At 43.1% G+C, this 24,212-nt stretch overlaps 1 protein-coding gene across 4 annotated transcripts in view; it reads left to right on the forward strand.

Moving 5' to 3' along the window:
• The first annotated feature begins 1,765 nt into the window (after window positions 1-1,765).
• LOC137423548 (netrin receptor DCC) overlaps window positions 1,766-24,212 on the forward strand; it is a 102,054-nt gene continuing 79,607 nt past the window's right edge. Inside the window, exons 1-9 of one of the 4 annotated variants that reach the window (XM_078774074.1) lie at window positions 1,785-2,004; window positions 6,553-6,740; window positions 6,833-6,928; window positions 10,056-10,124; window positions 10,327-10,533; window positions 11,716-11,814; window positions 12,028-12,139; window positions 14,392-14,576; window positions 20,016-21,395. In XM_078774074.1, the coding sequence (XP_078630200.1) occupies window positions 10,479-10,533; window positions 11,716-11,814; window positions 12,028-12,139; window positions 14,392-14,576; window positions 20,016-21,395 (1,831 nt within the window). In that variant the 5' untranslated portion in view covers window positions 1,785-2,004; window positions 6,553-6,740; window positions 6,833-6,928; window positions 10,056-10,124; window positions 10,327-10,478. Of the gene's footprint in view, window positions 2,005-6,552; window positions 6,745-6,832; window positions 6,929-10,055; window positions 10,125-10,326; window positions 10,534-11,715; window positions 11,815-12,027; window positions 12,140-14,391; window positions 14,577-20,015; window positions 21,396-24,212 lie in introns of all 4 variants that reach the window. The other 3 variants (XM_068110824.2, XM_068110825.2, XM_068110826.2) reach the window with 3 other exon arrangements.

A 24,212-nucleotide genomic window follows, 5' to 3' on the forward strand; every position in this document is an offset into this window, starting at 1 on the left:
AGATATTGTAAATGTAGACGTGTTAGTGTGTGCAGTGTTTGCTTAGAGGAAAGGTGTGAGGTGCACGTGTAGAGCCTTTCCCACAAGGGTAAAAAGGCCAATTGTTGATAGCTCTTTGCACTGGTTGACAGCCATTTATGAGTCTCGGTAGACGAATGAGAAGTTGATCAGAGGGACAGCCAGATAAAGTCATGTACATCAATTCTGTAGCGATCTCCCCGCATTAAGGACGTCTTGCCTGCTTGCCCTCACTCTCCGAACCCTCCTCAATGCATCCTCACAGCGCCCCTGGTCCCAAGTCCAGTGCACATTCCCAGAAGCGGCTCGCCCTCTGGTCTGAGTAGGCAGGCAGGACAAGCATGGGCAATAGAATGGGCCATACTGAAGAGCTCAGTGACTTTCCACGAGGCACCGTCAAAGGATGCCACCTTTCCAACAAGTCAGTTCGTCAAATTTCTGCCCTGCTAGAGCTGCCCCGGTCAAATGTAAGAGCTGTTATTGTGAAGTGGAAACGTCTATGAGCAACAACAGCTCAGCCGTGAAGTGGTAGGCCGCACAAGCTCACAGAACAGGACCGCCGAGTGCTGAAGCGCGCAACGCGTAAAAATCGTCTGTCCTAGGTTGCAGCACTCACTACCGAGTTCCAAACTGCCTCGGGAAGCAACGTGAGCACAACAACGGTTCGTCGCGAGCTTCATGAAATGGGTTTCGATGGTCAAGCAGCCACACACAAGCCTAAGATCACCATGCGCCATGCCAAGCGTCGGCTGGAGTTGTGTAAAGCTCTCCGCCATTGGACTCTGAAGCAGTGGAAACGTGTTCTCGAGAGTGATGAATCATGCTTCACCATCTGGCAGTCCGACAGACGAATCTGGGTTTGGGAGATGCCAGGAGAACGCCACCTGCCCAAATGCATAGTGCCAATTGTAAAGTTTGGTGAAGGAGGAATAATGGTCTGGGGCTGTTTTTCATGGTTCAGGCTAGGCCCCTTAATTCCAGTGAAGGGAAATCTTAATGCTACAGCATACAATGACATTCTAGATGATTGTGTGCTTCCAACTTTGTGGCAACAGTTTGGGGAAGGCCCTTTCCTGTTTCAGCATGACAATGGCCCCGTGCACAAAATGAGGTCCATACACAAATGGTTTGTCGAGATCGGTGTGAAAGAACTTGATTGACCTGCACAGAGCCCTGACCACAACCCTATCGAACACTTTTGGGATGAGTTGGAACGCCGGCAGCGAGGCAGCCTAATCGCCCAACATCAGTGTCCGACCTCACTAATGCTCTTGTGGGTGAATGGAAGGAAATCCCCGCAGCAATGTTCCAACATCGAGTAGAAAGCCTTCCCAGAAGAGTGGAGGCTGTTCTCGCAGCAAAGGGGAGGACCAACTCCATATTAATGCCCATGATTTTGGAATGAGATGTTCGACAAGCACACGCGGGTGTGATGTCCGGGTGTCCACATACTTTCGGCCATGTAGTGTATGTATATATATATATATATATATATATATATATATATATATATATATATATATATATATATATATATATATATATATATATATATATATGTATATATATATATATATACAGTATATACATATATATATATATTCCCGACATATAGTTTACCCTTAATTGATATGTGATCGGACAAGTCAAAAGTATTAATTTTGTGCAAGGAAATTGTTTTGTAAAGAAAGCTTACAACTCTCATTGCCTCCTCCGGATGAGGATGGGAGTGAGAGCAGTTATGACGTCATTTAGAGTCCCTCGCCAGAAGCGCGGGTACTTCACTCCTTCTAGGCACGGAGCGCTGTTCACGAGTGTGTCCATCTCTCCACCGTTGCACTCCGAGTATCCCCCTCTCGCTGATCGCTCTCCAGGAATCGCACGCACCTCGTGGTCACTGCTCGCTGGCGCATGCCATGTGGCCCGCCACCCTCCTCGTGCTGCTCTCGGGCATGTTCGCTCGAGGCGTCACAAACGAGCAGAAAGGTGAGACTCGGCTCACGTTACATGTAGTGTTCGAGCAACGAGCGTGGATCTTGTACAGAGAGCCGAACAGGGATTTTAGGTAATTCTGCGGACAGGAATGCGTTGACGGACTTGTCATAAGGCGGGATTTCCCCTTTGAACGTGTTTGTAACTCAGGGGAGGATCAATTAAATTAGTGCATAAAGCGGAAAGGAAAGGGGGTTTTCTCTGTTTAAATCTGCACCTACGTTCCTGGTCTCTTGGCTGAATTCCTCCATTTGCAAGAAGTTAAAAAGGGTCGCCCATCAACTCGGACCCCCAAGTCGTTCGATTCGATGCGACAGCATGTTGTGATCATATTGGGTCCAGTACGTGATCATATTGGGTCCAGTACGTGATCATATTGGGTCCAGTACGTGATCATATTGGGTCCGGTACGTGATCATGTTTGGTCCAGTACGTGATCATGTTTGGTCCAGTACGTGATGATATTATTATGTCCAGTACGTGATCATATTGGGTCCACTACGTGATCATATTGTGTTCAGTACGTGATCATATTGTGTCTAGTGCGTGATCATATTGTGTCCATTGCGTGATCATATTGTGCGCAGTACGTGGTCATATTGGGTCCAGTATGTGATCATATTGGGTCCAGTGTGTAATCATATTGTGTCCAGTGCGTGATCATATTGTGTCCAGCATGTGATCATATTGTGTCCAGTGCGTGATCATATTGTGTCCAGCATGTGATCATATTGTGTCCAGTGCGTGATCATATTGTGTCCAGTTCGTGATCATATTGTGTCCAGTACGTGATGATATTGTGTCCAGTATGTGTTCATGTTTGGTCCAGTACGTGATCATATTGGGTCCAGTACGTGATCATATTTTGTCGAGTGCGTGATCATATTGTGCGCAGTACGTGGTCATATTGGGTCCAGTATGTGATCATATTGGGTCCAGCATGTGATGATATTGTGTCCAGTTTGTGATCATATTGTGTCCAGTAGTGATCATATTGGGTCCAGTAGGTGATCATATTGCATCCAGTCGGTGATCATATTGCGTCCATTTCGTGATCATATTGGGTCCATTAGGTGATCATATTGGGTCCAGTTCGTGATAATATTTTGTCTAGTGCGTGATCATATTGGGTCCAGTGCGTGAACATATTCTGTCCAGTACATGATCATATTGGGTCCACTACGTGATGATATTGTGTCCAGTACGTGATCATGTTTGGTCCAGTACATGATCATGTTTGGTCCAGGACGTAATCAAATTGGGTCCAGTATGTGATCATATTGGGTCCAGTACGTGATCATATTGTGTCCAGTACGTGATCATATTGGGTCCAGTACGTGATGATGTTGTGTCCACTACGTGATCATATGGGGTCCAGTACGTGATAATATTGTATCCAGTGTGTGATCATATTGGGTCCAGTTCTTGATCATATTGTGTCCAGTATGTGATCATATTGTGTCCAGTATGTGATCATATTGGGTCCAGTACGTGATCATATTGGGTCCAGTACGTGATCATATTTTGTCTAGTGCGTGATCATATTGGGTCCAGTATGTGATCATATTGGGTCCAGTGTGTGATCATATTATGTCCAGTGCGTGATCATGTTTGGTCCAGTCCGTAATCAAATTGGATCCAGTATGTGATCATATTGGGCCCAGTACGTGATCATATTGTGTCCAGTACGTGATCATATTGGGTCCAGTACGTGACGATATTGTGTCCAGTACGTGATCATGTTTGGTCCAGTATGTGATCATGTTTGGTCCAGTACGTGATCATGTTTGGTCCAGTACATAATCAAATTGGGTCCAGTATGTGATCATATTGGGTCCAGTACGTGATCATATTGTGTCCAGTACGTGATCATATTGAGTCCAGTATGTGATCATATTGTGTCCAGTACGTGATCATATTGGGTCCAGTACATGATAATATTGTGTCCAGTGTGTGATCATATTTGGTCCAGTTCGTGATCATATTATGTCCAGTATGTGATCATATTGTGTTCAGTATGTGATCATATTGGGTCCAGTACGTGATTATATTGTGTCCAGTACGTGATCATATTGGGTCCAGTACGTGATCATATTGGGTCCATTGTGTGATCATAATGTGTCCAGTATGTGCTCATATTGGGTCCAGTATGTGATCATATTGGGTCCAGTGTGTGATCATATTGTGTCCAGTGCGTGATCATATTGTGTCCAACATGCGATCATATTGCGTCCATTAGGTGATCATATTGTGCCCAGTACGTGATCATATTGGGTCCATTAGGTGATAATATTGTGTCCAGTGCGTGAGCATATTCTGTCTAGTACATGATCATATTGAGTCCAGTACGTTATGATATTGTGTCCAGTACGTGATCATGTTTGGTCCAGTACGTGATCATGTTTGGTCCAGTACGTAATCAAATTGGGTCCAGTATGTGATGATATTGGGTCCAGTACGTGATCATATTGTGTCCAGTACGTTATCATATTGGGTCCAGTACGTGATGATATTGTGTCGAGTACGTGATCATGTTTAGTCCAGTACGTTATCATATTTGGTCCAGTACATAATCAAATTGGGTCCAGTATGTGATCATATTGGGTCCAGTACGTGATCATATTGTGTCCAGTACGTGATCATATTGAGTCCAGTAAGTGATCATATTGTGTCCAGTACGTGATCATATTGGGTCCAGTACGTGATAATATTGTGTCCAGTGTGTGATCATATTGGGTGCAGTTCGTGATCATATTGTGTCCAGTATGTGATCATATTGTGTCCAGTATGTGATCATATTGGGTCCAGTATGTGATCATATTGGGTCCAGTATGTGATCATATTGGGTTCAGTATGTGATCATATTGGGTCCAGTTCGTGATCATATTGGGTCCAGTACGTGATCATACATGAACATCAAAGAGGGGGGAAATGTCGACGTTACGATCATTACGATCAGCCTTGAGCTCACATGGATCATCAATTTATTTGCTATAAATTGTGGACTTAATTCGTCGTTCATTTGTGCGACTGTATATGTTGGACGTTTTTCACCTATTGACATCGGGCATCTGTTTTTAAAGATATATGGCACAAATGTAAGGTACAAGTGCAAGACATAGGTGTGGGCCAAATCCGAGCCGTGTAAAGCTAGTTGTGAATGGGACATAGCGAGACACGGAGTACAAGACAGATTCTGTTTACATGATTTGGCGTGAACGGGAGAGTAAGGCCATCTACCATTTTAACTCGAAACTACACAGATCAGATCATGTATATGACGTACAGCCTACAGGTACGCACACTCACCTCTAAGCTGCCTAGCCTGGGTTTGAATCCCAACCGAGCTACAAACTTCCATCCTGGTGTTTCACATTCAGGGTAATTCATCAATGTGTGTGTGCCGTCCCTCGGATGGACGTTAAACTGGCATCGCGTCTCCCAGTATTTGTTGGTGGACGTTAAAGATCCCACGGTGTCCTTCGCAAAGTTATCGCTGGCACCATGAACAAGTTACAAATTCCTGCTTTAATTCCTACAGGCTTGTGCTGCATGCAATAGAAGAAGATCATGTACCGTGCTGCATCGTCCATACAGAGTGTCGGTGTTGCCCAAGCAGTTACTATGGCGACGGTTAAAATCCTACATCGGCCAACACTCCAATACTGGAAGTCATGGCAGGATTTTGGAATTTGCGCATTGTCCCGGTGATAGCTTGCCCATCTTTAATTTACCTCCACCAACTAATTTGGGGGATGGCACACATATTGATGAACCACCCTGCCTGTGATGCTCCGGGATGGCAGTTTGTAGCCGATCAGGATTCAAACCCAGGCTAGACTGCTTGTAGGCGAGTGTGCATGTTTTTCCGCCATCCTGCCAACACATTGTTGGAATGGTTCCTCTCTCCCAAACCTCATTTGCACAAAATTGGTTATTTTGTCTCATCATGCCAGCCCATACCTCCGATCCCCAAAATGGAACCCACTCTGGCCATGCTAGACTGACGTACCAAGAGCGTATCAACTTGTCTTCAGCAAAGATCCAAACAAATGTGAAATCAAGTTGTGTTGCTCAAAATGGAAATTTGGAACAAAATGGTATAAATAAGAACCCAATGCATTTTATGAACTTACTCCTCGCCCCCTCCACCCCCACTCCTCCAACCACCCAGACTCCATACATGCCAATTCCTTTATGTCCGCTATTCCCTTCTCTTTCCTCTCCGCCCACACTCAAATACCCTCCTTTTCCTCTATCATCCTTCCTTCTCACTTTTCCCAATTTATCCTCCCCGACCACATTTAAATAGATTCTCCTTTACTGCACAATGCACATCTTTAGGACATAAGGACAATCAGTGGTTGCTCCATATTAAAGCAATTTGTGCTGCCTGTTGTATTAGGTACTATCTATCACCCTGGTACTATGATTATATCAGGAACATCTGCTAACATTTATTGTTAATCAAATACCTCTTCATTTAAGAGAAAGACTCAGGTGCACTTACATCGCGAGAGCTGACCAATGTTCTATTGCCAGGATACCCTCTGCGTCCACGCCAGTTCAAGGTCCTCTCTGCTGGCCGAGGGCTTTGGATGACATGGAGTCCTCCACGGCTCACTGCGGAGCGCCCCGTGACCTCGTACAGACTCAGCTATGGGCAGAACCTCCATCAGTTGAAGAGCGTGGCACTTCCTGCCAGCGTGCGCTCGTACCTCATCCGTGATGTGGGTACGATGCTTCACGATCTCGAGGAGACTGACGGGGAAGGAAAAGACGGAATGTCCTGACATGGATCCGCATTGTTTTGCCTTTGCAGGTCGTGCAGATTTTGGCTTCCCGTACTTCGTTCTCCTCCGGGCGGAGAACCGACGTGGCCTGAGTCAACCAGTCTACCGCGTGGAGATCCCTTCACGTGAGCTTCTACAACTGTTTTTGGAATTATTCGTCAAAATGATATTGTACTTCACTACAAACCAACCTCCTAATTTGCACAGGACAACAATGTGTCAATCGATGAGACTGACACATTGAGTAAGTGGTGTGGGGACTTTTGTCTTACTCTGAATGTGTGCAAAACAAAAGAGATGATTTTGGAATTTCGGAAAGGTCACAATCATGAGCCTGCAACCATAAATGGTGATAAGGTAGAAATTGTTAGCAAATTTAAATACCTGGGCACATTTATTGATAACAAGCTAACTTTTGATGGAAATACTGATGCTATGTACAAGAAATCAATGCAAAGATTGTATCTTCTCAGGAAGTTGAATTCATTTGGTGTTAGCTCACGTGTGATGCGGATGTTAACAAATTCCTTACTGATCAGTGTTTTGTCATTTAATTTGATTTCCTGGTACAGTTATCTTAATGTGCGGAATAAGTTCTTTTGCTTTAAAACAGCTGTTCACCACCATCTCTTATCTTCCCCCATCCAAAACCTTGATCTTTTCTACCCCCGCTAATTTCACCCCAAATCCACTTTTTTGAAATACCAACTTCTGTCCTGGAAGTCCTTGGTGTCCTTGTGTTTTATACTTCTCCCTCCCCCACCCCTCCCTTCCCACGCCTCCTCCCCCCAAGCCCTCTCCCTCCCACACATCTCCATGCTCTCAAATGTTGTGTTTGTGTGCTTCCCCTTCTCTCCCCATCTTGTCTTCCACTCCCTCTTTTTATATATTTTGTTTGTCTGGTTGATTTGTTTGTGAAATAAATGTTAGCTCTTTCACGAGCCTCGATTCAGTATACAAAAAAGTCACGATTGAGAAAGGTCATTACACTGGTATTTAAAGTGGGTGGGCCTTCAACCAGTCTGGAGTCTTTACACTTGCGGGCACTGAAAAGGAAGGCAGTGCAGGTGTGCTCCGATGAAAGTCATTTCCTGAACGGACTTTTTGAAAAACTGCCATCAGGGAGACGCTTTCGTGTAAGGAGGATGAAGAAGAACATTTTCAAAAGGTCATTTGTACCATGTGCAATTCAAATGCTAAATTCAAATTCCTAGACATTTTGCTGCTTCGTCCATCTTCCATATTTTATATTTATTTCATATTTATTTTACATTTTATATATTTTTATTTCGTTTTCTTATTCCCTTTGTGTTTTATGTTTTAATGATGGTCAACTTACGGTGTCACCAAAGAATAATTTCCCTGAATATGGGACAATAAAGATTTATTTTTATTACGAGCAACGGTACCCGCCCTACGGGCGGGGCTTCAATTGGGAGGCCCAAATGAAAAGGCTAAATATCAGAAATTGAAGGCTTTTTTTCTTTTAAACGATTCATATAAACATCATCCGTTAAATCTCGATCGGTGCAGTCGTTTGTGCGGCACCCAGGAAAATAACGTCATGCGGGAGCAAGTATCAGCAAGATGTGGCAGTGTCGGAGTCCACGTTTTTGATCCTCCTTCATGCCGAAGTAACCCACCACTTCTCCAAGCATTCCGCTCTTCAGATCCGCCATGAGAGATTTAAGCTTGATACTGAAGACGCGTGCAGTTAGTCCTCCCGATGTCGTATGTACTCCCGATACGTGTTTCCTTCATTGTAAAAACTACCAAATCAACAGTTAAAAGGATTTTGAGCCGATAGCTGTTACGGCCTTGGCAAGATCGATGGAGACAGCGATCTGTTAGCGTATTCACCGCCCAAATAGCTATGTGGAGTTCTCTCATGTAGAGATTAAACTAATCGCGTTCACAATCGCTATGTCGTATGTACTCCCGATACGTGTTTCCTTCAGTTGCAATGGGTTACAATTCTCTCAAGCAGGGATTCAACCCGTGTCCTTATAAAAGGTCTTTGGCCGAGGTCACCGAGTTCGATCGGTGCAGCTGTGCAGTGATAGGTGCAGCCGTTTGTGCGGCACTCGGAAAAACAATATAGTCACAATGAGAACAATGAACGTTATGCAAACGCGATGTTATGCGTGAATCCAAACCTGAGAATGCTGGAGACCAAAGGTGAAATTGGGAAAACTAAATAGCCTATTTTACTCCTGGAGATCCCAGGATTATCCACACAAAATATCGTTGAGATCGGTTCAGCAGTTTTTACGGTACCTTCGAACAAACAGACAGACAGACAGATAGACGGACGGACATTTAGTGAAATATAGTAAGATTTATAATATGGGAAAGTAGTAGTAGTAGTAGTAGCTTACAACTCTTTGAAAGGAAACGTTCTTAAAAAAATTAACTTAGTGGGATTTTGGGAAGAAGCAGTTTCGTGGCCATCCCAAATTGCCATCAGGACATTTAGTAGGCGACTGCAAAGTGTATACAAAGGAAAACCAGTCTATATAAGGACTAGAGTTGGTCCGCGTCAGCGGAAAAAATGGAATCTATCATTTCCACCAGCTAATGCTGCCAGATGGTCCTGAGTGCTAAACATCCCATCAAAGGGACAGTGCAGTCAACAACACAGGCCCTGCCTTCAAAACACCAGAGTTACAGTTAGTCACGTCGGTAATCAAATCCAGACGAGAGAGCAAAAAAGGCCTGTACTCTACCGCTGAGCTATCCTACCAACACATTAGCAGGTTCATCTCCCCATAAAATCGTCACGTGACGTACTATACTTTTGGTGCCACAGACAACACAAGTGATGGCAAGGGTGAAAAAGTTGTCAATTTTCAAATTCAAAAAACAAAACAAAAATTAAACACAAAACAAAATTCTAATTGAAATTATTAAATTATTAAATTAAATTAAATTATTAAATTATTAAATTATTAAATTAATTAATTCAATTAAATAAAAAAATTAAATTTAAATTTAAAAAAATTCAAAAATCAAACACAAAGAAAGTTTTCAATTAAAAGTTTGAAATTTTCAAAGTATGCAAAAAAGTGATTTGTCATATGGAAACTATATTTCGTGCAGTAATCAAAACAAAAGTTGTTAAAATTGGTTTAAAAGTGCAATCAGCCAGGACAGCTCCCTTACGGACCCAAGTCAATGCCATCTGTGGTTGCGAAGTGAAAAAGCCAAGAACTTCGCTCGGATTCTCACCGAGTGTGCTGTGATGCCCTCTAGGTGGTGCGTGGGTATCTCCGGTACCACATGATCCCACATACTCTGGACTAATCACCGCCAAAATCACAGGTGGGTGCAATCGGAGGTACGAACCAGGGTCATTTTGTGATTGGGATGAAGGCTGGAATGTTATTATAATCGTAATTTTATGGAATGTTATTATAATCTTCAAGGCTGACGACTTGACTAAAGGTCACATGACCTGCATCCTTAATGTACACTTTTTCCAAATGGCAATCGCATCATCACATTGCCACCGTTTGCTCCACAGAAATAGGTGCTCCTCGACCACCTCGAGTGGTAAAAGTCCACACGGGCAGCAACTGGTCGCAGCTCAACTGGCAGCGCCCATTCAGTGGCTCCGAGACAGACTGGCGCCGGGTTCGGGGTTATTTTGTCGGGTTCGGAATACCTGGACACCCTATGAGATTTGAACACCTGCCTGGACATCGCTTCTCCCACAAAGTCGACGGTCTTGGTGAGAGTCAGTTATCTCCTGTATTATGATCCGCCATGTACACAATATCCATATGGGGAAACAAAAGGTCAAATCAACAACTCATCTGGTCATGACGGTAGCATGACATGAGCTTTGAATGTTTTGGGGGAGATTAATATGCTTTGCCAGTCTGTTTGTCTCTGAGCTTTCTCGGTTTTGTCTTTGACTAACTCAAAAATGAGATCCGACAAAATCTGCCATCCCAGTGCCAATATAATGTGTTGCATCAAGGAGCATGCTATGTTGAGCTAGCTGTCCTATCTGCAATCATATGGACATTAAACATTTCTAGGTATCTTTCACAACAGTAGACCTTTGGAAGAGCGCTACCTAGGAGACATGCCGAATGGAGAAGGTGGATCAGACTCGGCAACGGTTGCTAAAGTGAGATGTGCATGGAAGAAGTTTCTGGAACTGAGTGGCGTGCTGATGATTAGGGGAGTGTCGTTGAAGCTGAAGGGAAAGGTGTATGCTGCATGTGTGAGAAGTGTTATGATTTATGGGAGCGAGACATGGGCAATGAACGTAGAGCAGCAACGAAGGTTGGAAAGGGTGGAAATGCGAATGGTTCGGTGGATGTGTGGAGTATCGTTGAGAGAGAGGAAGACAAATGATGAATTGCGAAAGATGATGGGAATAGAGCCTGTGATTGATGCTGTGAAGAGGAACAGGTTGAGATGGTTTGGTCGTGTGTTGAGGAAGGATGAAAGTGACTGGTTGAGAAGAGTGATGGAAATGAATGTAGAAGGAAGTAGAGGACGGGGAAGACCGAGAAAGACTTGGCTAAAGGTGGTGGAAGAAGAAATGCGGGCAAGGGGGTTAACAAGGGGAGATGCAGAAAATAGGGCAAAATGGAGAAGATTGTCATGGGGACCGCAAGGCTAACCCCCGCTCTTGCAGGGAAAATGGCCTTAAAATGCCTGTTGTTGTTGTTGTTGTTGTTGTTTCACAACAGTATGCCTTTGGAAGAGCGCTCCGGCTAAAGTCAGAATCTTGAAAGAGAGTAGGCCCCACAAAGTTTGTTGCAGATGGATCAGCTGGCTTGATGGTCCCTGTTCCCCTCCAAAAGGTCTTTGAAGGTGAAAAGGAAGACTGAAAAAGTAAATTGATTTCTCATGACCCATAATGTCCAGAGATCAGGCTTCTGCCCTGTTGTTCCAGATCCCGAGTCTGTGCAGGTGTTCTCGGTGCAAGCGTTGAATGTGCTGGGAGCGAGTGTGCCCATGTTTCGCGCTGCACACACCAAGCGAGACCCTACAGGTCAGAATGAGGAGCATGTTCCATCATCATTATTGTTTGTGATGTGCGGTGCTAACCATGTGAGGACAATCAATCTGGCATGCTGATTGAGGGTTAAGGATAGCTACCACACAGATCCCCAAGTCTCAAATCCTCTACATTCTGCTGAGGTTCCTGTAAAGTTAATGAATGGTGGCAAGATTGCTAATAACATTATTTGTTATTGAACCACAGTTAAGGGTGAGCTCCTTGTACCAAAGAAGGTACTCGTCACTGTGGTATCGCCAGAAGAGGCAACAATCACTTGGCAAACCATAGGACTTCCTCCAAACAAGGGCAGCACACGGTGAGAAAGGCTCCGATTGATGATCGTGCGTACAAAAGAAATGCATCATTCACCTTGATAATCTATATACATGTATAATGGAGCAAGTGCTTGTAAGTTTGTCCGCTCTTCACCCATTGGTTGGACAGCTGACTTGACGCCACCCACAATTATAACCTGAAATACTTAACCCAAAGACCCAGAGGACCCAAATTATTCAACCCCTTCCCTCCACCCCCACCCCACCCTCCTCCCGAGGATCCAAAATACCTGAAAGGACCCAAAAGACCCCAAATACCCAGAGGACCCAAAATATCCCAAGGACCTTTCCCACAAAGTCGACGGTCTTGGTGAGAGTCAGTTATCTCCTGTATTATGATCCGACCCAAAATACCCCAACGACCAAAAAGAACCCAAGGGACCCAAAAGACCCAGAAAACCCCTAAGGACCTTAAAGATCCCGAAGACCTTTTAGACCCTTTAGGACCCCATAAGACCCCTTTTACCTTTAAGAGCATTTCTTCTCTTTAGATCCCTTCGCCCTTTTTAGACCTTTACCCACCGTCAGTCCCTTTATACCTCTTAGACATTAACACCATTTTGACCCCTTATATCCTTCACAGATTAGGCAGTTTGGACCCTTGACCATTTGGAGCTTTAGATCACTTGGACCTTTTCAGATCCGTTTTACATGTTTGAGAGAGTCGACCCTTCGACCCCTTAGCCCCTATAACTACAAATTGAACATTCCCTTTAGACCAGGTAGAACCTTTAAAGTAAGTCCACACCACGCAAACATGTGTAGTCTTTTTTCAGCAAGTGATGCGCAAACTCAACCCACCCGGGAGGTGCGTTCTCTGTTAATGATAATAATAATTATACAAATAGTAATCAATCAAAGGCAATCTGTGTCGGTGTGTTATTTGTGTCATGCCCCCTTACCGTTTACACGATTTCTAACTGTATTTGTCATTATATTTAGGAGAAAATTAACTTGCGTTGGTCAGAACATCTGCTGTCACTGCAGAAGCGGAAAAATAAACTGAGTCACTGGAACTGCCACCCCAGCAGATCTTTATCCAGTCAGAGACCAGATATTCGTCCAATCACAGTCCTTCAAAATGACACTTTTCTAGCTTTTGAAAGACTGATAGGATGAAAATCTGCTTTGTGATTGGATTTGAAAAAATATTTGGGGGACATAGGTCTCGACCAATTTGTGCTTGGCGTCCACACTCTAACATGATGCGAAGCACTGTTTTTACCGGACCAGTTTGCATTATGCTTTCATCAATCAGTTTCCTGCCGATTCATCGACGTGTTCCGTCCCTTTGTAAACCCACGTGACCATAGCACATGCCTCCTATGGATCATCATCCTGTTGGATAGTCAGAAGATCAATCCTCTCCGATCACATTCAGTGCATGACAGCGATCGTCGTAAAGATTAATTACAAATAAAACATTTACATCTGATAAATCCATTCACACTATTTTATAGTACACTCTGCACACGTGATTGAGATCATATTTGATGCGTAACCATTCCTGCTCCATGAGCATAAAGAGTCCAACATGCATTTACATTTATTTTTTTTGTATACCAGATCGAGGCTCGTGTAAGAGCTAAAATTGATATTCTTTTTGTATCAAAATAAATAGATAAAAATGTAGAAATAAAATGTATAAACATTTCAAAATATAAATTTAAATTTAAAAATAAATTTTAAATTAAATTAAAAATAAATTAAATTGAATTAAAATTTTAATAAAATACAATTTTTAATTAAATTAAAATTAAAATTAAAATTATCAAAATTCAATAAATTAAAAATAAATTAAAAGTAAATTAAAAATAAAAATAAAATTAAAAAATTAAAAAATTAAAAAATAGATAAAAATGTAGATAAAAATGTAGATAAAAATGTAGATAAAATGTAGATAAAAATGTAGATAAAAATGTAGATAAAAATGTAGATTAAAATGTAGATAAAAATGTAGATTAAAATGTAGATTAAAATGTAGATTAAAATGTAGATTAAAATGTAGATTAAAATGTAGATGAAAATGTATAAACATTTGATATTCTTTTGATAATTACAAACCATGCAACATTTGCTGAGCAAAGTCAACCTCTGTTCATAAGTGGCAGGATAACTGAAAATGTGAGCAGGATCACCATGGAGAAAGAGCGTGGTGAAAGTGTCACATTCATGAGGAAGGCTGCGTTCATGGCACAATGAGCTCATTTTGATGTACCGTGCGCATTAACAGGGAGTATCGCGTTCGCTACCGGAGGAAGAAAAACAATGACCGATATCAGTACAAAGTCACCAGGGAAACCGAGCTCACCATCTCCAACCTTGCTCCAGGCACCACGTACAAGCTGTCGGTGCGGGTTGCACAAGGAAATCGCGTCGGACGCTGGAGTCACGATGTTCTGTTCACCACGCATCCCGGTAGGTGTACAATTTATTTGTTCCACCTTGTCATGTCACTCATCAAGAGCCTGCATTTAAGTGGCTGGGAGTTATATGATGATTAATGCAGGTATCTGACCTGGACGAACGCTGTGACGACACCGTCAGAATTACGTCATGACTCTAGCCCCAGAAGTCCATCTGTGTTTAAACATCAGTGATGTCTGAGTTGTCATTGGTGAGACGGAAGACAATGTGTCCATAATGATATGGCACATGCTGGTACCAGATCGTGCAGCAAGAGCTGCAATGGGACTCGATCTGGCGTTCTCACCAATCACAGTTAGGGGTGTATCATTAACCCATATGAAAGGCCGGAAGGCTTCATCTATCTATAATTCCAGTAATCTCTGTCTGTCTGTCTGTACGTTTGTTTGTCTGTGACCGCTGTTTCTCGACAACCACGGGTCCGATATACTTTTAACTTGCCAGGTATATTGCTGGGGACCCGAGGATGTGCCTTTTCAAGGTTTCATATTAATCGGACAATTACTTACCGAGCTATGTCCAAAAAACGATTCAACCAATCAGAGAGCAGCGAACGATCGCGTGTGCCGAACGTGGAGGACACACTCTGCCTCGGATGGCACATTTGAGAGCGTATTCATTTATTTCACGTTTGCAAACTATGTTGGCGTTAAACTATGTTTTACAACTAATAAAAACGAATTTGCGTTTCATTCGCTTTCCTGCGCGTTTGTGCACGCGATGGCGATTTCTTTACCAAACTCCGGAAGCCGTTCGCTTTGGACCAAACCATTGCATGTAAATAGAGGGGGGGGGATTGTCACCACTCGCAAGCCGTTCGCTTTGGACCAAACCATTTCATGTAAATAGAGGGGGGGGATATAATTTTAGATATAGATATAGTACGGGCATGCCCTAGTCTATCTATAATTCCAGTAATCTCTGTGTGTTTGTTTGTTTGTACGTTTGTACGTTTGTCTGTGACCGCTGTTTCTCGACAACCACGGGTCCGATATACTTTAAACTTGCCAGGTATATTGCTGGGGACCCGAGGATGTGCCTTTTCAAGGTTTCATATTAATCGGACAATTACTTACCGAGCTATGTCCAAAAAACGATTCAACCAATCAGAGAGCAGCGAGCTATCGCGTGTGCCGAACGTGGCGGACACACTCTGCCTCGGATGGCACATTTGAGAGCGTATTCATTTATTTCACGTTTGCAAACTATGTTGGCGCTATGTTGGCGTTAAACTATGTTTTAAAACTAATAAAAACCCCGGGGGGATTGTCACTGTACTCGCAAGCCGTTCGCCGTTCGCTTTGGCGTTGCGAATGGACCAAAACATTTCATGCACCAAACCATTTCATGTAAAGCGTTCGCCGTTCGCTTTGGCGTTGCGAATGGACCAAAACATTTCATGAACCAAACCATTTCATGTAAATAGAGGGGGGGGATATAATTTTAGATATAGATATAGTACGGGCATGCCCTAGTTCATTAAATGGATGGAACAGCGATGCGTTGCCCTGATGAGCCCTAATAAGGGGAAAACAAGACGGTAGCTTTCCTTTTCATCTGCTTGGTGACAGCATTTGATCTTGGCATCTTTGCACTGCAAGAGACCCTTCTTGGGATGCAGTCATGACGTCATCATGACGATATCGTCACGCTGTTCATCCAGGTGGGAGAACTTACTGTATGTATATACTATATATATATATACAGTATATATATATATATATATATATATATATATATATATATATATATATATATATATATATATATATATATATATATTGTTGCGGTTTTTAGAACCTTCACATGTAAATTTAGTAGTAAATTCCCTTATAAATAACCCCTGTGTACATTTCCCCTTAATTAGCTGTTAATTGAAATAATTGCACCTTAGCTAGTCCACATTGCAACACGTAGGACACCATAGGACCTCTCAATCGTTATATCATTATTATGTGTTTCAGTTAAGGACCTGTTCCCAATAGTTGACTCTGCGTTGCATCAAATCAAATAAGATAGGATCCCTTGAAATATCTCCGTGGCCTCCTAAAAGTGCCAGTAAGGCGGCGTTCGCCGCCGTTGCATTGGGTGTTTACTAGCTCACATCGCCCCAAACTCCATTACGCACGAGGCCAAGGAGGGGGGAGGAGCCGTCAGAGTACGGGCATGGCCCCCATCTTGTCACCAAAGGTGGAGCAAAAGAGCCCTTGCCAGCCAACCAGCGCCGAGGTGAGCAAACAGGCAGGCGTGTCATCGGGTCCGGCGGCTTCATACGGCCAAGGTCAATAAAAGCAAGAGAAGGGACTGCTTACGCAGACGAGCAAGGAGAAGGCACGACCAGGAGCTGAGCTTCAGAAGCAGATGAGAAAGGAGCACAGAAAGACGCGCAAGGTTTTTGGAGTTGGACAAAGAAGGTTCAAGAGAGTCGCCCCTGCCGCGTGAAGCTACGAGACGCTGCTTCAAACAGTCCCTGCCACGTGAAGCGCTGACACGCTGTTTCGAGCAGCCCTGCCGTGTGAACCCGAGTGCGGGGAGTCGGCGGCTGCTCGCTTCCAGACCTGCCATTCTGCACGGACCTGAACCTTCTCCTTCCAGCCATTCATTCCTGCCTGCAATTCCCCATTAGTGTACGTGAGTTTGTTCTGTTCGTCTTGTCCCTGGGGTAATTAAGCCTGTATAGTTAAGCATTGCACTGTGTATCTTCTTCTTCTCCGTCCTGTAAATTACCTTCGTTTCTTCTTTGGGTTTGTACATAATTAATAATAAATACCTGTTCCTCCTTATTCTTGGTTTTCATTCTCGTCCGATCGTCTTTGTCTTTTCCCAATTGAGTACCTATGGCGCGATTTCGGCAGAACCGCTTTTAATCGGGTTTAGTCCTTTGATAAGGGCTCGAACCGCGGATTGCTAAACCACTCGGCAAAATACCATCTTGTCTGTGGTTCGAGCGGTACTTGTCTCCCTGTTCTGCGGAGGGACTGATAAAGGTATTCGGGATAAACCCTGGACCAATAACCCTGATCAGTTCCACCCCGCAGAAGAGCGTTACAGGTACCAGGAACGGAGTCGGCCAGCTTAACAAGACAAGGGGATTAAACCCCCCTTGCTAAGGGGAGTGCCGTCGCCCGATTCCGTAACATATATATATATATATATATATATATATATATATATATATATATATATATATATATTTATATATATATACAGTATATATATACATATATAGTGCATTCAGAAAGTATTCAGACCCCTTCACTTTTTGAACATTTTGTTATGTTGCAGCCTTATGCTGAAAGCGTTTAAATTCATTTTTTCCCTCATCAATCTACACTCAATACCCCATAATGACAAAGAGAAAACAGGATTTTAGAAAGTTTTGCAAATTTATTAAAAGGAAAAATCTGAAATATCACATTCACATAAGTATTAATACCCTTTGCTATGACACTTGAAATTTAGCTCAGGTGCCTCCCATTTCTCTTGATCATCTTTGAGATGTTTCTACACCTTGATTGGAGTCCACCTGTGGTAAATTCAATTGATTGGACATGCTTTGGAAAGGCACACACCTGTCTATATAAGGTCTCACAGCTGACAATGCATATCAGAGCAAAAACCAAGCCATGAGGTCGAAGGAACTGCCTGCAGAGCTCAGAGACAGGATTGTGTCGAGGCCCAGATCTGGGGAAGCCTACAAAAAAAATCTCTGCTGCATTGAAGGTTCCCAAGAGCACAGTGGCCTCCATGATTCTTAAATGGAAGAAGTTTGGAACAACCAGGACTCTTCCTCGAGCTGGCCGCCCGGCCAAACTGAGCAATCAGGGGAGAAGGGCCTTGGTAAGAGAGGTGACCAAGAACCCTATGGTCACTCTGGCTGAGCTCCAGAGATCCTGTGTGGAGATGGGAGAAACTTCCAGAAGGACAACCATCACTGCACTACTCCACCGATCTGGGCTTTACGGCAGAGTGGCCAGACGGAAGCCTCTCCTCAGTGAAAGACACATGAAAGCCCGCTTGGAGTTTGCAAAAAAGCACCTAAAGGACTCTCAGACTGTGAGAAACAAGATTCTGTGGTCTGATGAAACCAAGATTGAACTGTTTGGCTTCCCTCTGGCAATCCTGTTTCTGAGCTCGGTAGGCAGTTCCTTCGACCTCATGGCTTGGTTTTTGCTCTGATATGCATTGCCAGCTGTGAGACCTTATATAGACAGGTGTGTGCCTTTCCTAATCATAATGTCCAATCAATTGAATTTACCACAGGTGGACTCCAATCAAGGTGTAGAAACATCTCAATGATGATCAAGAGAAATGGGAGGCACCTGAGATAAATTTCAAGAGTCGTAGCAAAGGGTATGAATACTTATGTAAATGTGATATTTCAGTTTTTTCTTTTTAATAAATTTGCAAAACTTTTCTAAAATCCTGTTTTCTCTTTGTCATTATGGGGTATTGAGTGTAGATTGATGAGGGAAAAAATGAATTTAAACGATTTCAGAATAAGGCTGCAATATGACAAAATGTGAAAAAAGTGAAGGGGTCTGAATACTTTCTGAATGCACTGTATATATACAGTGTATGTATACGCATGCACACTAATATCCATTTGTCCTGATATGGGGAAATGGTCGTTAAACGAATAGTAGTGTACATGAGTTTTTATGTTCGTCTGCATATTGGACCAAAAGTCAGTTATGAGTTTGGCTCTTTGGCGTGCCACCTTTTCCAAATAATATGAGTTTCTTTACAAGGAACATCAATGCAGGAGGAGGCCGTTATGCCCATCAAGCATGTGCAACGGTCACCAACCTATGGTTGTTTATCCTTACTCTAAATGCTGAGCGTCAAGCAAGGAAGCAGCACATACCATTTTTAGTTAAAGGCTTTATTACGACTCTGCTGGGGTCAGTTTGAAACCGCCGACCTCCCAGACTCAAAGCGGACACTGCAATCATTCCATCATCATTGTGCCTGGTTAAAGGTAAGGCCTGTGGTTGAGCAGCTAATGCAGTGTCACTCTGTAGGTCAGGGCAGGAATTTCCAGAAGTTATGCAATGTGTTATAATTTGCCTACGGTACTCTTTGTCCATATACACTGTGTATCTTTATCCTCCACCAAAAATGCCAGTAGACGGGGAAGCCAGCTTTGCATCTATCCAAGGGGTGGCTCATGTTGTGATCCAACGCCCTGCTTGCAAAGTATCAATCTGATAGTTTATAGTCAGGCCACGTACCGAATCCAAAGTAGACAGCTAAAATATAAAAGCACTGCCGATGATGGCAACGTCTCAGGCATTGGTAGAAAACATTAGAAATATAACCTTCAGGCCCAAGAACTGTTGTGTTGTCAGAAGGTAATTTGGACACATATTTGTATGTTGTAATCATTAAATTAAATAACCAATCATTATTTGCTGTTTATATCAATAGGTGATGACGGTACGACCGGCTTGGATTCTATGGATGATGGCGTGGCCCCAGGCTCCAGAAAAAGACCACAATCTGATGGTGAAGGGAGACAAAATTTGAGTATCCCACGGATTATCACCGCTGATTCAGGTGTCGAGGTCAAAACCCAACCTCCTCCCACGGAGGTTGCAACAGTCAGACTTAAGAAGACATTTACACCTGAGAGGCCCGAATCTAACCCGAGTCCAACTCCAGGTAACTCCAATTTTGAAATTGACCTGGCAGAATTTGTTGCATCAAGCATGAACAATGACACAAGCAACAAATTACAGTTGGGGCAAACGAATGGAGATCACAGAGAGATGCCAACACAAAAACCAACCAAAAATAGTGTCGATGAATCGTTAAAAAAACAGGAAGCAGGTTCTTCGATACATTTAAATCTTGTGGTTATATCCCCATCGAATGTCAAGAACTCCTCAAGTGATGTTGGACCTCGTCCAAAAAGGCCAACGCTTGATGTTCATTCAGGTAATAAACCAGACACAGTCATGCCCGCAATATCAATGGAAACAGACAAAACATCAATTACGGGGAAAGACAATACCTCAAAAATTATACAAGATTCAAAAATAACTCCAACTGAATCCACCAGAGGACCTGCCACATTAAAAGGCATTGGCACCATGCAAAGGCCTGACAGACACTCTGGCTCAGTTCAAATACCTGACCGACGATCTAGTTCAGATAAAAAGCGTGATCCGCTATCTGGTTCACCACAAACACACGAGAGACACTCAGACTCGGTGCAAACACCAGACAAAGAATCTGACTCAATGGAGACACCCGTCAGAATTTCTGGGTCAGCACAAACACACGAGCGTGATTCTGGTGCAGCGCAGACACCTGACAGGCACTCTAGCTTAGTGAAGACACCTGAAAAACAGCCTGGCTTTGCACAGGTGCCCGATGGACACTCGAGCTCGGCAGAGATACCTGAAATACATTCTGGGTCTGTGAAAACACCTGACAAAAATTCTGGCTCAGTACTGACACCCGTTGAATACTCAGATTCCAAATCAGTGCCCAGTAGTCTCATTGCCTCTGAGGCTGTTACATTTATGGCCAAACCAGAACCTGGTGGAGACTCAGCCTCTATTCCAGGAGCTGGGAAACAATCTGGACCTTTGCATGAAGTTTCTACTTGGCCTACATCTTTAGCAAAGTCTCCACATCTGGTGACAATTGCAACCACTGCTGACAGCGCCTTGAAGAAAGTTGTTGGCAAGGCAACAGATCGGCCAACCGACCAACAGCCGACCGGCCAGATGGTGGCCTGCCCTATTGATACGGGTGGGCTTTCTGGACCTAAACAACAACACCCCGACTGCCTTCCTGAAGGTAAGACATTCAAATATAAGTTATAAATTCTGAGGCTGAGATACAGCAATATTTTAGCTTGCTCCACAACAATGTCGACTCAATGGTTTATTGTGGAACTGTTGTTCAGTTCAACTCAAGAAAATTATTTCTCATTGACCCCAAAGTCATTGGATACTTTGCACGAATGAACATAATGAAAAGTTTTCTTTCGGTCAACAAAAAACTTCCTTTCCCTTCACTGTATCCATGATCATATGAAATGTTGAGTTTCCTTAAGAAACTTGAAACACTACATACGTGTGTGGTGTTCAATGTCCGCCATTTTGTCGAATTTGCCTCTCATCCTCCACCATGAACAGGGATGACTGTCGATCCAAAGAGGCACGATTAGTCTCATTCCCAGCACCCAGGTCTCCCTTGTAGCCAAACTAAAAGTTCACTGATAGAAGGTGGTAGAGAAGAGGTGGGCAACGTAAGATGTTCTACAGGTAAACCGTTGGAGCACAAAGCTAGGTTTCTTTCCCTGCATCTGTCTTTTCTGAAAGGTTACGAGGGTAGGGAATCGGAGCACTTTCTGGAACCGAGGCACTTTCTGTCCAAAAGACGTCAGAATTTTAACCTTTGGGCCGGCATTGGTTAGGGCCCCAAGGAAACGAGCCGAGACCAATGCGGGTGGGGGAAAACCGTCTATGTCCTTTTCCAGGGCAGCGTTCTCAGCTGGAGGGGATGCAGAAGTTTCATCAAGAGCGGCACCTCTGGGGATGACCTCAAGTCATCTTTAAAAATTTTTTTAAACAAGACATAATTTTCATCTTCATTGGCAAGTCTATTATGATGAGGCCTGTAACCAAGCAGGTGGAAACAGGCTGGTGTCAAACATCATCAGATCTGAAAGAACGGACAATAACTACAAGTTATTTAATAAAGAAGCTTGTTCTTCTACAAAACGCATTACAGTATTGGGAAGAAAGCAGCCAAACAAAAAAGAGCTTTATTTATAAATCCATGAAACTTCACCCTGGCCTGGAGTTGGACCACAGAGGCTCACAGAATAGTTTGGCAAGATCTCCTTTTTGAGCTTTATAAAGAGGGGCTGAGAGATTTTTTTCAGGCCGAGGCACTTGTCCAAACAGCAGCTCATTGTGAGGAACTCTTCTAAGTGCACCGGTTACAAACACTGAGAACTCTCACTACAGTTGAATCCATCAAAGGAACCAGGGAGTGCGCCAAAATCAAAATGATAATCATAATGCCTTCGACCATCATTCATACAATCGTCTTCTTGTCCCTCATCGTCTTCTTGTTCCTCAATTAGTGAATGTCAAATTGTAAAATCATTCTTTCAGGTTACTTATTATTTATTACCCTCGCCAGAGGAGAGGGTATTGCATTTGAGTCCGTTTGTTTGTCTGTTTGTCTGTCTGTCTGTTTGTCCGCACAGAATAAATATGATTTTCTCTGCAACCGTTGGTCCGATTGACAGGAAATTTTCACCACAGGTGCAACTCCACCTGTAGAATTTTTTATGGTAATTATGACGTCAAAGGTCACGTGGTTCGGCCGCCATCTTGGAAAAATCGAAAAATTTTGCACCTCTATATCTTGGAAAGCGCCGAACAGAAAAAAAAATGAGACATGGCTCATTGTAAAGAACTCTCCATGGGGAATAAAACACGTTAATGATGATGTCATAGGTGCCTCCATTATGACGTCATAATTCGACAAGTACAAAACTTCATCCTATCAAGATGAAATTTCTTGAGCGCCATGTCGGCATAAAGTGGTGGAGAAAAAAAAATAATGATGATGTCATCGGCCACGTGGTTCGGCCGCCATCTTGGAAAAACCGAAAAACATTGCACCTCTATATCTCCGAAAGCGCTGAATCGAAAAAATGGAGACATCGCTCATTGTAAAGAACTCTCCATGGGGACTAAAATGTTAATGATGATGTCATAGGTGCCTGCGTTATGACGTCATAATTCGACAAGTACAAAACTTCATCTGATGAAAATGAAATTTCTTGAGCATAATCTAGGAATAAATTAGTTTAGAAAAAAAATGATGATGACGTCATTGGACACGTGGTTTGGCCGCCATATTCGTTTTAACACAAAAGCCTTAAAAAACACTGTAAATACATCCTGGCGAGGGTTTGCAATCTCTGATTGCTCTTTTTCTTGTTACCTATGCCACCAAAGGTGGGTGGAGGTTATGATTTCACCCCTGTCTGTCTGTCTGTCTGTTTGTTTGTCTGTCCATTTGTCCGTTTGTGAACAACATATCTCAAAAAGTTGTGGACGGATTTGGACGAAATTTGGGAGAGAGGTAGCGCATGTGACAAGGACGAAATTATTAGATTTTCGTGAAGATCCGGATTCGGCTCGTATAATTTTTTGTCATTCTTCACCATTGGGAGATAGGGCCAAAAATTATATATAGCAGGATATCTCAAAAAGTTGTGGACGGATTTGGACGAAACTTGGTGGACAGGTTGTGTCTGACAAAGACTAATCGATTCGATTTTGGTGATTATCTGAATATGGATTCGGATACGAGAATTATTTAATTTTGAAGTGCTTCTTCACCATTGAGAGATCGGGCAAAAAGCGATATATTACATGATATTTAAAAAAGTTGTGGACGGATTATAACAAATCTTGGTGGATGAGTTGGTTAGTTGACAAGAATAAGCTGATTAGATTTTAGTTCAAGTCCGAATCCAGATCCGGCCTATCAGTGGGATACAAAACATAAACTGTTCAGCCCAGCGGAGGTATGCGCGCTACCGAGTGCTGTTCTAGTTGTCCATATCATTGCCAACTTTTTTTTCTT

This window comes from Myxine glutinosa, chromosome 3, assembly GCF_964187855.1.
Source record: "Myxine glutinosa chromosome 3, kmMyxGlut1.1, whole genome shotgun sequence".
NCBI lineage: Eukaryota > Metazoa > Chordata > Myxini > Myxiniformes > Myxinidae > Myxine > Myxine glutinosa.